The 15,606-nt window shown below is 29.3% G+C and overlaps 1 protein-coding gene across 7 annotated transcripts in view; it reads left to right on the forward strand.

The window, feature by feature from the left end:
* The window catches only part of LOC119608124 (bromodomain-containing protein DDB_G0280777), an 88,596-nt gene that overhangs the window by 48,929 nt on the left and 24,061 nt on the right, over positions 1 to 15,606 (forward strand). For 6 of the 7 annotated variants that reach the window (XM_037962390.1, XM_037962391.1, XM_037962392.1 and 3 more), the window contains one exon: positions 8,523 to 9,743. In XM_037962390.1, coding sequence (XP_037818318.1) covers positions 8,523 to 9,743 — 1,221 coding nt within the window. Of the gene's footprint in view, positions 1 to 7,555; positions 7,623 to 8,522; positions 9,744 to 15,606 lie in introns of those variants that run through there. The other variant, XM_037962394.1, reaches the window with a different exon arrangement.

Raw genomic sequence — 15,606 nt, forward strand, 5'->3', positions numbered from 1 at the left:
GAAAATAAAACATTTAAAAACAGAAAATAATTTTCTGTTCAACCTAAAGTTCATTTATGAGCAGCTTTTTTTGCTTCCATTTCTACAGCTGTTTAAAGCCGGGCGTTAATAAAAAGAAAGCGTTTTTCTATTTTAAATTTTTTTTGCTCGTTAATGTTGTAGATTTTGTGCTTTATTTTGAAACTCTATATCATTGTTACAACAATTAGTTTGCAAAAATAATAGAAGAAAAAAAAAGCTCAAGTATATTGAATATGAATGAATGACTTTTTAAAGTGCAAACTAAAAGAGTTATTAGCTACTTTGGTAGTCAGTCGTCTATATTTTATTACTTTATCGTACACTTTTTTGTTTTTTGTTGATGTGTGATTTCTCAAGTGGAATTGACATGCTATAGAGAAAATAGATACTTTATGAAGATCATTAAAGGACGGTGGGACAAAAGTAAGGGGGAAACAAACAAGAAAACTCTCTCTAGAAAAAATGTCTAAAGAAACTTTTCCGAAGGAATCCTTTTTAAAGAAAACTTCAACAATCTTTATCTGACAAAAATTTTTTTTAAAGAAAATCTCTTTAAAAAAGAAAGCTTTATCTATACATTTTGTAAAAGAATACTTTGTCTAGACAAACTTTAGCTAGAAAACCTTTTCTTAAAAAAAAGCTTTCTCCAGACAAACTTTTCTAAGGAAAGCTTTCTCTAGACAAACTGTTCTTAAGAAAGCTTTTCCTACACAAACTTTACTAAAAAACTTTTCTACACAAACATTACTAAAGAAAAAATTGTCTAGACAAACTTTACTAAAGAAAACTTTGTCTAAACAAACTTTAGTAAAGAAAGCTTTGTCTAGACAATCTTTACTAAAGAAATCTTTGTCTACATAAACTTTACTAAAGAAAACTTTTTCTAGACAAACTTTACTAAAGAAAGTTTTTTCTAGACAAACTTTAATAAAGAAAACTTTATCTAGACAAACTTTACTATAGAAATCTTTGTCTAGATACATTTTACTAAAGAAAGCTTTGTCTAGACAAACTTTACTAAAGAAAACTTCGTCTAGACCAACTTTACTAAAAAAAACTTTGTCTAGACATACTTTACTAAAGAAAACTTTGTCTAAACAAACTTTACTAAAGAACACTTTGTCTAGATAATCTTTACTAAAGAGAACTTTGTCTAGACAAACTTTACTAAAGAGAACTTTACTAATTAAAACTTTGTCTAGACAAACATTACTAAAGAGAACTTGTCTAGACAAACTTTACTAAAGAGAACTTTGTCTAGACAAACTTTTCTAAAGAAAACTTTTTATAGATAAACTTACTAAAGAAAGCTTTGTATAGAAAAACTTTACTAAAGAAAGTTTTGTGTAGACAAACTTTTCTAAAGAAAGCTTTGTCTAGACTAAAGAAAACTTTGTCTAGACAAACTTTACTAAAGAAAACTTTGTCTAAACAAACTTTACTAAAGAGAACTTTGTCTTGACAAACTTTACTAAAGAGAACTTTGTCTAGACAAACTTTACTAAAGAGAACTTTACTAATGAAAACTTTGTCTAGAAAAACTTTACTAAAGAAAGCTTTGTCTAGATGAACTTTACTAAAGAAAGCTTTGTCTAGACGAACTTTACTAAAGAAAGCTTTGTCTAGACAAACTTTAAATTTTATCTAGTCAAACTTCTCTAAAGAAAACTTTAACTAAACAAACTTATACACAAAAACTTTTCTAAAGAATGCTTTATCCAGATAAGATTTTATAAGGAAAACTTTAGGCAAACTTTTCTAAAGAATTCTTTATCCAGATAAACTTTTCTATAGAATGGTTTATCTATCGAATGTTGTATAAAGAAAACTTTAAGAAAGTTTTTTGCAGGCAAAATTTTATAAAGAAAACTTTATTTCAAAAAGCTTTTTCAAAGATAACTTTTTGCACAAAAGCTCTATACATATTATCAAACTGTTCTAAAGAAAACTTTACTTATATAAACTTTTCTAAAGAAAGCTTTATCCAAATAAACTTTGATAAATAAAACTTTAAAAAAGCTTTTTCCAGACATACTTTCTAAGGAAAACTTTATTTCAAATAGCTTTTTCAAAGATAACTTTTTGCACAAAAGGTCTATATTAACAAACTGTTCTAAAGAAAACTTTACTTAGATAAACTTTTCTAAAGAAAGCTTTATCCCCATAAGCTTTGACAAATAAAATTTTAAACAAACTTTTTTAAATAATTCTTTATACAAATAAGCTTTTGTATAGAGTGGTTTATCTATCGAACGTTGAATAAAGAAAACTTTAAAAAAGCTTTTTCCAGACAAACTTTCTAAAGAAAACTTTATTTCAAAAAGCTTTTCCAAAGATAACTTTTTGCACAAAAGCTTTTTGAACAAAAATGTTATCTAGACAAACTATTCTAAAGAAAACTTTACTTAGGTGAACTTTTCCAAAGAAAGCTTTATCCAAATAAGCTTTGATAAATAAAACTTTACACAAACTTTTCTATAGAAAGGTTTATCTATCAAATATTTTATAAAGAAAACTTTAAGAAAGCTTTTTCCAAAGAAACTTTTCCAAAGTTACCTTAATTTAAAAAAGCTTTTACAAAGTTAACTTTCTGCACAGAAGCTTTTAAAGAAAAGGTTCTCTTTCCTTAATAATATTCCTCAAATTGTATTATGTTTTTATGTCCTTCGCTCCCACTGTCTCTGTGTGACTGACAGTGCTGCGCTAATTAATTTTAATTGTTTTCAAACGCTAAATTTCTTCTTATTTGCTTCAAGTTTGTTTACACTCGTGCGATTATATATTTATTATAATGAACTTTTTGTTCGAAAATAAAGCTTTAAAACAATTTAAACAAATTATTAACACCACTCAAGTACCATAATTTCCGTTTTTGCAGTTTTGTCGCCGTTTTTTTTATTTAACAAGTGTCAACAAAATCAAATCATTAATAAACAAAAAAGCACTTTAAGTCATTTTTAATTATAAAGCTGATCAGGAAAACGTTAAAGTTATATAAAACGAAAACATCACAGCGCCATAACAGTTTATCAATCAAATGACACAATAAATTACGATTAAAAATCATTTTCATTTATTAATCATCTTAAGTATTTTAAATACAGACACGTACTTGACAAACATTTTTGTTTAAATTAGTTAATTGAGTGACCATAGTATTCATATACTAAAAAATTAATTCATTTATTTTTGCTGCAAAAACAGCAAGAACTACGTCATTAAAAATCTATTTAAACCAAACGGTCTGAATAAATAAGTGAAGAAGATAAAAACGCTAATATGAAACGCTTCAATAAATTTCATCAATTGTTATTCAGTTTGTTTTTGTATTTGGGTTTTATCTCTTCTCTTGTTTTTTGAATACAAAGACGAACTGACTGTCTGACTGCCCGCCTAGCTGACTTCTAGTATACCAGATGCTGTCTAAATGGCTGGCAAACTGACGCTGATGATGATTGTAATGATTGTTTAATATTATTGAAATTGTTTTGAAAATTGGTATTGTTGTTGTTGTTGTTTTTTTTTTGCAAATTATTTGTTTTTGTTTTATTATTATACCATATAGCATGTGTTCTAAATGACTCAAAAGTATTAATTTATTTGTTTATAGTATAAGAGGCAGAGATTCTTAAACTATACCATCAGTTATTACCAAAAAGCTTTTCTCACGAAAACTTTAACTAGAGAAACTTTTGTACAACAAACTTTAAAGCTATGGAACATTAAAACTTTCTAAAGAATAAAAGCTTTAAGAAAGCTTTTTTAAAGATAGTATTAAAACTTTCTAAAGAAAAGAACTTTTAAAGCTATGAAAAGAAAGCTTTTTAAAAAGTAGCTTTAAATGTTTCTAAGGAAAAAATGCTTTAAAGTTATGAAAATAAAGTAATAAAACTTTCTAAATAAAGAAGTTTTAAAGCTATGGAAAGAAAGCTTTTCTAACCAAAACATTTTCTAGAAAAAACTTTTCAGATATTCATAAACAATACCATCAATGATTCTCAAAAAGCGTTTCTAAAGGAAACTTTATCTAGAGAAGCTTTTCTAAAACAAGCTTTAAAGCTAAAGCTTTTTAAAAGATAGCTTTAAAGATTTATAAAGAAAAAAGCTCCAAAGCTATGAAAAGAAAGCTTTAAAACTTTCTAAAAAAAACTTTTATAAAGAAAACTTCATTCTAGACAAACTTTTCTAAAGAAAACTTTATTCAAGACAAACTTTTCTTAAGAAAACTTTGTTTAGAAGAACTTTACTATAGAAAACTTTACTCGAGAAAAACTTTTGTTGTCTAGGCAAACTTTTCTAAAGAAAACTTTAACTAAATAACTTTTCTAAAAAAAAGCTTTATATTGACAAACTTTTTTAAAGAAAACTAGACAAACTTTTCTAAAGAGAACTTTACCTAAGCAAACTTATAGAGAAAGCTTTGTCTAGATAAACTTTTCTAAAGAAAACTTTATTCGGGAAAAACTTTTCTTAAAAAAACTTTGTTTAGACGAATATTTCTAAAGAAAACTTTATTCGAGACAAACTTTTCTAAAAAGCTTTTCTAAAGAAAACTTTGTCTAGAGGAACTCTTCTATAGAAAACTATATTCGAAACAAACTTTTCTTAAAAAAACTTGGTGCAGATAAACTTTTCTAAAGAAAGCTTTCTCTAAATAAACTTTTCTAAAGAAAACATTATACGGACAAACTTTTATTAAGAAAACTTTGTCTAGAAAACTTTTCTATAGAAAATTTATTCGGGATAAACTTTTCTAAAGAAAACTTTATACGAAACAAACTTATCTAAAGAAAACTTTTATTAAGACAATTTTCTATAGACAACTTTATTCTACACAAACTTTTTTAAGGAATATTTTGTTTAGATAAACTTTTCTAAAGAAAACTTTATTCAGAAAAAACTTTTCTTAAGAAAATTTTGTCTAGAAGAACTTTTCTAAATAATACTTTATTCGAGACAAACTTTTCTAAAGAAAGCTTTTAATGAAAACTTTGTTGGAGACAAACATTTCTTTCTAAAGAAAGCTTTTAAATAAGACTTTCTTGAAGAAACACTTTTCTTTTTATCCAGACAAACCTTTCTAAAAAAAGCTTTGTTTAAAAAATTCTAAAGAACACATTCTTCGACACAAACTTTTCTTAATAAAACTTTGTCTAGATAAACTTTCTAAACTAAACTTTATTCGAGACAAACTTTTCTTAAGAAAATTTTATACAAAAATTACAATTTTAAATGTTTTAGTACTTTTTGTCAAGGAAAAAGCTTTTATTTTTTAAATTTAAAGAAGTACTGGTACAAAAAAGTACTTTTTGAAAGAATTTGTTTTTTTTTACTTATTGAAATGTAAAAAATCTCTAATTTTTGCTAATGAAACAAGTTTGGAACTTTTTTTCAAAAGGTACTTTTTAAAATTTCATTAATTATTTAATTAAAAAAGTACTTTTTAAAGAAACTTTACCATTTTTTTACTTAGTTAAGTAAAATTAAATAAATTTTAGTAATTTTATATGGTAGGTACTTTTTAAAAAAAGTTCTTTCTGAAAAAAACTATTGGTACCTTTCACAAAAAAGTACTTTTTAAAGAAAATTTATCATTTTTGACTTAGTTTAGTTAAATGAAATAAATTTTAGTTATTTTAACTGGTAGGTACTTTTAAAAAAAAAGTACTTTCTTAAAAAAAACTTTTGCTACCTTTTACAAAAAAAATTACTTTTTAAAGAAAATTTATCATTTTTGATTTATTTTAGAAAAATAAGATAAATTTTTGTAATTTTAAGTGGTAGGTACTTTTTTAAAAAAAGTACTTTCTTAAAAAAACTTTTAGTACCTTTTACAAAAAAGTAATTTTAAAGAAAATTTATTATTTTTGACTTAGTTAAGTAAAAAAAATAAATTTTAGTAATTTTAACTAGTAAAAACTTTTACAAAAAGTACTTTCTTAAAAAAAACTTTTAGTACCTTTTACAAAAAAGTACCTTTTAAAGAAAATGTATCATTTTCTTTTTATTTTTTAGTAATTTTAAGTGGTAGGTACTTTTATACAAAGGTACTTTTTTAAAAAACTTTTAGTACCTTTTATAAAAAAGTACTTTTTAAGGGAAATTTATTATGTTTGACTTAGTTCAGTAAAATAACATTAATTTTAGTAATTTTATGTGGTAGGTACTATTTTAAAAAAAGTACTTTCTTAAAAAATCTTTTGGTACCTTTTACAAAAAAGTACTTTTTAAGAAAATTTATAATTTTTGTCTTAGTTAAGTAAAATAAAATAAATTTTAGTAATTTTAACTTGTAGGTACTTTTTTAAAAAAGTACTTTCTTAAAAAAACCTTTAGTACCTTTTACAAAAACGTACTTTTTAAAGAAAATTTATCATTTTTGATTTAGTTAAGTAAAATGAAGTAAATTTTACTAATTTCAACTAGTAGGTACTTTTTTAAAAAAGTACTTTCTTAAAAAAACTTTTGGTACCTTTTGCAAAAAAGTATTTTTTAAGGAAAATTTAATGTTTTTGATCATACTGTCATTGTCTTTGTTAAAAAAGTACTTGTTTTTAAATTGTTTAAGAAAGTACTTTTTGAACCAAATAAAATAATAAAGTAGTTTTGGAATTTCCTTTCATTTTATAAAAAAAAGTTTACTTTTTGATAAAAGTACCAAATTAAAGTACTTTTTTAAGCATTTCAAAAATTGTTGTAAATTGTAAAGTAAACATTCTGGACACCCTTTAATAGCTTTCAAACACAACAAATACTATCAAATACAACTTCATTATTAGCCCCCAATAAAATCTACTTCATTATTAACATTCCCAACACAATTATTATCTACATCATTGGCTAGATCATCATTTTCTATTAAAAATAAAAGTCATGAATATGTAAAAAATGTATTTTTATATATTTTTTTTTTCATTTCTCGTATACAATTTAATTTATTAATAATTTTTTTATGTGTCTTGTGTTTTTTTTTTTCTTTAATGTGAAACAACAAAAAAATATAAACAATATATTAACAAAATTTTTGTGATCATCATTTTTATTTAAATATTATTATTTGTTTTTATAATACACATATTTTTTCAAACAGTGAGTGTTTTTTTTTTTTTTTTGTTTTATTCTTAAAATCTGTCCAATGATTAACCGCCAATTCTGGTTCCTCTCCTCAATGTTGTTCCGTTTTTATACGAAAACAAAAAAAAAATTCAAAACACAAAAAAACTTTTTGTATTCGTTACTGAAATGATGCATCACATTTTGTTGTCTTTTAGTTTTATTTTAAACGTTCAATTAACAAGTCTTTTTTTATATTTATAAATATATATTTTTAAAGAAATCACAAAATTTTGAAAAGAATTTTTAAAGATTTTTTGAAAATTAAACGAAATATTAAGGATTTATTCGAGAAAATCCAGTGCTTTAAGGAATTTTGTAAAAATTTAAAAGGAATCACATTGAAAAAAAGTATTGAAAAAGTTGTTTTTTTATAAATTTTATTTTGAAAATATTTTAAAAATAAAAATTATTTTTCCAGCAAAGTGTAAAAGAAATATTTTGAAAATCTATTTAAAAACACAAACGAGAAAATGAGTGTAATTGAGGTATAAAACGCTTGAAGAGAGTAAACTACTCACAATAGTTTTTCTCTCTTTTTCCGCAGCCTAAAACTATACCTAAGAAAAAGTGCTTTAAAATAAGAAAATCGGTTTAATCTACTGCGCAATTCATTACGAATGTGACAAAATTCGTTTTGAAAACAAAATTTTGCAAAGAGAGCTTTCTAAAGAAAGCTTATTCTAGGCAAACTTCACTAAAGAAAGTTTTGTCTAAACAAACTTTATTAAAGAAAGCTTTGTCTAACCAAACTTCACTAAAGAAAGCTTTTCGAGACAAACTTTACTAACGAAAGCTTTGTCTAGACAAACTTCTCTAAGGCAAACTTCACTAAAGAAAGATTTGTCCAGACAAACTTTACTAAAGAAAGCTTTGTCTAGACAAACTTTACTAAAGAAAGCTTTATTAAAAAATTCTTTGTCTAGACAAACTTTACTAAAGAAAACTTTGTCTATACAAACTTTACTAATAAAAGTTTTGTATAGACAAGCTTTACTAAAGAAAGCTTTGTCTAGACAAACTTTACTAAAGAAAACTTTTTCTAGACAAACTTTACTAAAGAAAGCTTTGTCAAGACAAACTTTTTCTAGACAAACTTTACTAAAGAAAACTTTGTCTGGATAAACTAATCTTAAGAAAACTTTATCTAGACAAACTTTTGTAAAGAAAACTTCGTCTAGATAAACTTTTCTAATAGAAAACTTTGTGTAGACAAACTTTACTAAAGGAAACAAGCTTTTCTTAAGAAAAGCTTTGCTTTATACACCAAACAATCTAATACACTTGAAACATTTCGAAATTTTAAGCTTTAGAATACCTTAACTCTTTTAAAAGAAAGAAAACTAAATTAAATTTAAATTTCTCTCTATTTCTCTCCCTCTCACCAGAGTGACAACGCTGCTGAATTGGACAAGGCCATAACCAACAGCACTCACCATAATAATAAACCAAACACCACAGAAAGCACAACACGAGAATATATATCATCGCCCGGCTACGAAACCTCTTCGAGTACAGCACCAGCTAGTTCGCCCGATCCATGTGAATACACCTACGAAGGTGCCATACAAGACTACAAACAAAGAGTATCACGTGCCGCCTCTGGTCTCACCTCAGTGAACCTCAATAAACTCACCAGCCAGCAGCAACACACCAACTCTAAGGAGTCTACACCCGAAAGACCCTTAAATAAAGAAACAGCAGCTTATCCTCCTCGAAGAGGCAGTAAAATCGAAGATCGTCTAATGGGTTTTGAAGTACAATCGCCCAGCGAAGAGTGTGTGGAAAAGAATAAGGTTGATGTACCAAAGATTGATATATCGAAAAGAAAAGAAATCTTTGAATCCATTGACCAGACACCAGAACCAAAGTCAACTCATGCTGGTAGTAATGGCGGCTCGGCAGTGCCTAGAGTAACTCTAAGAGATCGTTTTAAGGTCCAGGAGACCAATAGCGAAACATTGACCGAACAACCCAAAAAAGAGCTAAAACGTTTATCGGGTGACATCACCAGCATTAAGGAACGTTTGCAGAGTCTCGAACAACAACAGAATTTAGTCAATGGTGCAAATGGTGCAACTAAAACCACTGCCAATAAATTAGTCGATATACCAGTGCCACCGCTAAAGGAGCGATTATCTAGTTTACAAAATGCTGTAACCAAAGAAGAAGTACGCAAACCACCGGTTGTGCTGGTCGATGCCCGCCAATTGGAGATCATGAAGTGTGAGGAAGAAAAGGCCCAGCAAACGTTAAAACAAGAAACAATCAAAGAGGAAAAAGAAACGAAAACAATTGCTACAAAAACCCAGGAGGTGGAAGAAATCGATAGAGATGATAGCGGTATACATACAGCCGATGATGTGGAACTAGAATTGGAGCGACATCAAGCCGATAAAATGAAAAAGGAGCAAGAGCTTAAGCTTAATGCCGCCATTGAAGCTTTGGCCAAGGAGGAACAGCAACTAAGTGAAGCGGCCAATGCTGTCAATCAAATCGAGGCAGAATTCGAGGAATTAACTTTAGGTTCTCTGCCACCTATGGCTAGCAATACAACTGCCTCTGAAGCCTCGGCAACCACCATTACTAATGATCATATGGAATATAGTGTAAGTTCTACTAACCCCCCCACAACAACATTAAACTATAATACATCTAGTAGTCATAATCTTAAAGAAAATATTATAGATAATCCTTTGAGTAGCAGTAGTAATTGTAGTAGTAGTAGTGGTAAAGGTCCTAATAGTAATAATGATGATAATATGGTGAAGGGTTTAGATTTTAAGACAGCTTCCAATTTACGCCGCAAACCCACAAATGAAATGGTTCATGCTAAGAATCTATTGCGAATCTTTAAGGATACTTTTCAGAATGATATAGAATTAGACGATCACGAGTTGCAGGAGGAAAATGAAACGAAAAATATTAGAGAGGAGGAGAAGATAACAGAGAACAAGGTTAGCAAAGATTTAAGCTTAAATATTAAGACACAGGTTTTTGAGAATTCGAAAATTCAAAAAGAGGATTCAGCTAAAGCTACAGTAACACCTAGTAGCTTGAATTCTAATTCTCCTACTTCGCCTTTAGCGACTGCTTCTGCAGTATCCGGAAGTTCTCCTATTTCCCCCTTAACACCCACCTTGATACCGCGTTGTAGAACCCCCTTGGGTAAACCACCCATGTCTCCTCAAGCTATTAGAGCCTCTAACAAATTTCCCTCAGCTACACCACCCGCTAGCCCTTCATTGGCGCGCAAACATGATTCCCAATTTAGCATTAATGGACGCGTAGAGATATTCAACTCCAAGACCATGACTTCTTCACCAAATGCCACGCAAATAGTGAAGCCAACTACGCCTACTATGACCACAAAGAAAACACAATTGCCCTACATTAATAGGCCCATAGGTACTACGCAATCTAACGATATCGTATTACCTAAACAAAACAATACGCAACAACAGCAATTGCCGCAAGAGGCAACCACAAAACAGCAACAGCAAACAGCAACAACTACAGTTATTGAACAAATGACAACAACAACAACCACACAGCAACAACATGTTGTTGATCTACAAGAAGAAAAACCTAAACAATTGATGAAATCAATGCCATCACAGCAAATGGTTAATGAACCTCAAACAAAGTTAGCTGGAGAAACTCAACATCATCATAGCGATGAGTTAGTCAAGCAGCAACAGCTGCAACAACAACAACACCAACAACCTGAAGTTGTTGTATGTGCTCCACCAATCACCATAGTAAATCCAGATGAATTACCGAAACCCAATACGGTTAAAAACCTTTCTAGTTGCTTTCAACAAGCTGACAGTAATGCAAAAACAACAACGGTTGTGTCTAAACAAATAATACCAAAACCTTTATCACGTTCACGCATACCACAGGCCACACCACCCGCCTCACCCATCATGCCCAGAAGACATACCTGCTATAACTCAGATAATGCCAAAGCAGAAGTAGATGAAGTAGAAACCGTTAAACTTTCTCCCAGTTCTGTTTCGCCTTCAGAGGAAAAGAAATTATCAATGATTTCTAATTCTTCAACGTCATCCACTTCTACGGGTTCCACAGTAATAGATAATTCCAAGAAGTTGTCTTTGGTCTCCAATGTTTCGAGTATTTCGGGAGATGTGGCTCCCGCTCTAGTGCAAACAAATGCTCAAGTTCATAAGGAAGCTGAAAAGGAAAAGGTTGAAGCTGGAAAGGAAAATGTCATAGAAATAAACAAATCAGAAATTTCGGAAGTTGTGGAGGAGCAGCTGCACAAACCGGCCAAAACTTTGGATAAACAGGCCACACAAGCCCTGGTAGATGAAATGATTAAGGCGGATACTCAAGCTCGCACTTTAATTTTGGACACCAAAGATTTGAAACCTAAAACACCTTTGAAACTCAATTTAGAGAAACCCCAGGACTTAAAAACCTCTCCCACGACTCCCCTAACAGAATCTGTACCAACCAAAGATATGGTTGTGAAAGAATCACCCAAAACTCCCAAATCACCTTTACCCTATACCTCACCCTTGGCTGCCTTGCATTCACCCAAATCAGAGCTTTTCAAAACTACCACCCCCTTAGTAGTCTCTACACTCTATGACAAATATCAACCTACAACTTTTGTACCCAACAATCAAAGGACACCCTTAGCTCCTTTGAAACCCATAAAACCGGGAGAACCTACTACGCCCACCATAGTAATACCGGCAGAATTACCTCCCTTGTTGGACTGTACTCCCAATGACTCTACTCTCTACAAATTGGCCTCTTCGGCTCCTCACTCTCCCACCAGCCCTAGGTCGCCTTACTCTGAAAAGAACATGGCTATAGATTCTGCCTTATGCAACAGTCTGCTCACCTCTTTGGCGGCAGCTACCCCCGCTGTCATGCAACGTCAATTTACAGTGGAAGAAGATGTTTGTGAAAAAGTTGACAAAGATACTTTACCCTTCCATGGGGGTTCTACTGGGTTTAAGGATATATCCCCCACCGATATAAAACGCTGTGATGGTTTAATTCCCACAAAGACCAACAAATTACAAATTTCGACTCCCCAAAGACAAATAACCGTTGAAGAGGAGTTGTGTCAAAAACTGGATATAAACACTCTGCCCGATGGCAAACAGCAACCTATTACCGGCTTTAAATGTATTTCTCCCACGGAAATACGCAAATGTGATAATTACTTTGAGACAAATGCAGCAAAACCCTTCAGCCCGAAACCCAATTCAAAACCCAGCTCACCCATCATGCAGGCCAGGGAAGCCCACTCGAAGGCTCTCATAGAAACCTGTGAAAAAATCATAGCCGAGGAACGTTTGGCCAGTACACAAATGAAATCTTCTCTACCCTCTTCGCCCGTGGGAACCCCACTTCTGCAAAGGAAATCGAAAATACCTAAACCCATCACATCCTGCTGCAAGGCTACAGAATCCCTAAATGAGGCAGATTATAAAAAGTCCCCTGCCTCTTCACCTACGGAAGAAAATGGTGGTGTTATAGCGCGTATGCATGTGGTAGAGACCCAAATCAAGGTAACCACCACCACACCACCGGCCTCACCCAAAGTGGCTATAAAACCATCAGCCTCTCCGCAACCAGCAAAGAAAACTAAAAATATATTCGATTTTCTAAAGAAAAACTTTGGGGTGGGCGGCCACGGCAATAAAGAGGAAGCACAGCCCTCTCAAAAACCAGAAACACCAGCAGAAGCTGATAGCTCCTCAGCCGCAACCGAAAACAAAGTATTAGTTCTATCCGAAGAAGAATTAAAGGATTTGGAAAAAGTAACCTATGATGAAATTCATACCTATGATAATTCTAAATTTTATGTAGCAGCTGCTAATGTCGACGATGATTTGGAAGAGGCCACACCTCCACCACTACCCAAAACACCCGCTCCCGTTAATATTGAAATAACACGTAAAATTATTACCAATGAAATTATGGAAGATGGTAAAACGGAAAAGGATTTCACCAAAGAAATTGATGATTTATTAGATGATGAACTGAATAAATTGAATCAGGAAATCGAGGAATTGGAAAAGGCGGGCAAGAGGCAATAGGCAGGGGAGGGAAAGTTGTAAGAAAGAAGAAAGTTAAAGTGGCATTAAAGGGGTTAGGGGAAGGGAGGTAAAGTTGACGTTAGTGTTATAAATTTGGTGCGATTTTTCTTTAATTTCAAATATTATTTATTAATTTTTCTCAAAAGCTTTTAGTTTTTAAAGATCTGATTTTTTAATTTAAAGGATTTTGTTTTAATACTATCAAAGCTTTTAATATTCCTATAGAAATTTCTCCTTTTCATATCTTATATTTCTTTTTCCTTTAAAGTTTTATTAATTTAAAAACTTTTTTTAAGGCTTTATGGACAAAGCTTTTTTTTACAATATTATTTGTTTTCTCAAAAGCTCTCGATTATTTTTTTTTTCTCTATTTAAAATCTTATTTGCTATTATTTTGAAAAAGCTTTTAATATAGAAAGTGGTATTTTTTACTTTTTTGTCAATATCTCATTAATATTTGTCTTATAAAGCTTAAAATTCAAAAGCTCTTATTATTTTGAAAAGCTTTCGAGTATTTTTTCAATAAAGCTTTAAGTTTTCCAGTTATAACATTAAAATTTCCTGAAAAGCTTTTAATTTCAAATAAAGCTGTTAAATTGAGAACATTTTTGAGCTTTATTAAAATCAAGCTATAAATTTGCAGTAAATTAGGCAAATATTGTAAAAGCTTTTTTAGATTTTCCCTCTTGCTTTTAGTTTAGGTTTCAAATAAAGCTTCAAAGTCAAAAGCTTTTTTGTTTTTTATGTGAAAATGGTTGGATTTTAAGGAAATTAAAGCAAATATTCCTAAAAGCTTTTAGGATTTCTAAAAAAATTATAATACTCTCCTATTTACCTTTCCTAAAAAGCATTTAGTTTAGCTCTCCAAAAGAGCTTTAAAATAAATCTACGTAAAAAATAATAAAAGCTTACTTCTTTCTCATTTTAAAGCTTTAGAATCACAAGCTTTATGAGCTTTTAAGTACAAAAATAATTTGATTCAAAGCTTTTGTATAAATTACTCAAAAGCTTTAAGTATTACTTAAGAAGTGAAACGTTTAATACTCAAAAAATTGGAATTCTAAAAAGCTTAGGTTCTAAAGCTTTTAGTTGAAAAACCACAAAAATTTCCAAAAATTTTAATTTCTCTATAAAAAAAATGTTTCATATTTTACGAAAGCTTTAAAGCTTTTTGTTTAAAATGAACTTTAAGCTTTACTAAGAAGCAGACATTTTAAATCTTATAGAAATTTTTAAAGCTTTCAGGTTTAATTTTTTGTAACTAATATTAAAAGCTTTTCGTTTTAATAAAAACTTCAATTTGTTGCTATAAATAGAAAAAATATCTAAAATAGAGAAAAAGTTTTAAATTTTAATTAAAAGCTTTTGCCTTAAATTTCGTTTACTTTCAAAAAAGCTTTTTGTTTTAAATTAATAATATTTTTATTTATTTAAAAGAAAATACTAAAATGTAGCATTATAAAGAGCTTTTATATTAAAGCTTTTTTTTGTGGAAGTAAAAGCTTTTGCAGAAAATAAGTAGTAAAACTTTAAATTTGTCAAGAAATGATTTGAGACATTTATTTACTTTATAATTTATAGAATTTTTTGAAAACTTTTAAAACGAGACGTTAATTTTTAAAGAAATTTGAAAAAATTTTTCATAAACCTCTACGTTGAATGATATTTAAGCTTAAATCAACAGAAAAACCTTGAAACTTTTTAAGTCTATATTTTCTCTTTTTATATATTTTATAAACAATTTAATAGGTTTTCAATTAAAACCACTTTTTTTTCTTCTTTTTCTTATTACAATCTTGTTAAAGTTTACCGTTCTTAATCTTTTAAATAATTGCATAATAATTAAACTTGAAATTATTTTAAACAACGAACAACTGCAAATCTTAAAATTTGCATACAAGGAGAGCCAGCAACTGGTTTTATTAAATGAATTTTTACCTTAACTTAGACTTTAGTTGGCATTTTCCTCCAGACAGTCGTCGTAGTCGTCGTTGTCCAATACAACCCATTACAACACAATTCACAAATAAAACCCTTTATTACACGCTGGCCAACAACCTACATGTCATGCAGGCCACTTTTTATAATAACAAAACATAAATAATTAATAATTAAATATTTATTATTTGAATAAATATTATTATTTAATTGAGGAAATCAGAACTTATTTAAACAGATTGTGTTTACTGCAAAAAAAAAGAAATTTAAATAAATTACTATAGTTACCATGACACATTTGCAAATCCATCATTTAGAGCAAAAAAGAAAAAAAAATTGAAATTTTTTTTAAAGAAAAAATATTTTTTTAATACTCATACATTACAAAAACCTACACATTTTTTTCTTTGACTACTGTGTGTTAAATAAAAAAAATTTAATTCATTCTTTT

Source organism: Lucilia sericata, unplaced genomic scaffold (genome assembly GCF_015586225.1).
Source record: "Lucilia sericata isolate MDLA Ls3-8-SP2 unplaced genomic scaffold, ASM1558622v1 Contig000796F_arrow, whole genome shotgun sequence".
NCBI lineage: Eukaryota > Metazoa > Arthropoda > Insecta > Diptera > Calliphoridae > Lucilia > Lucilia sericata.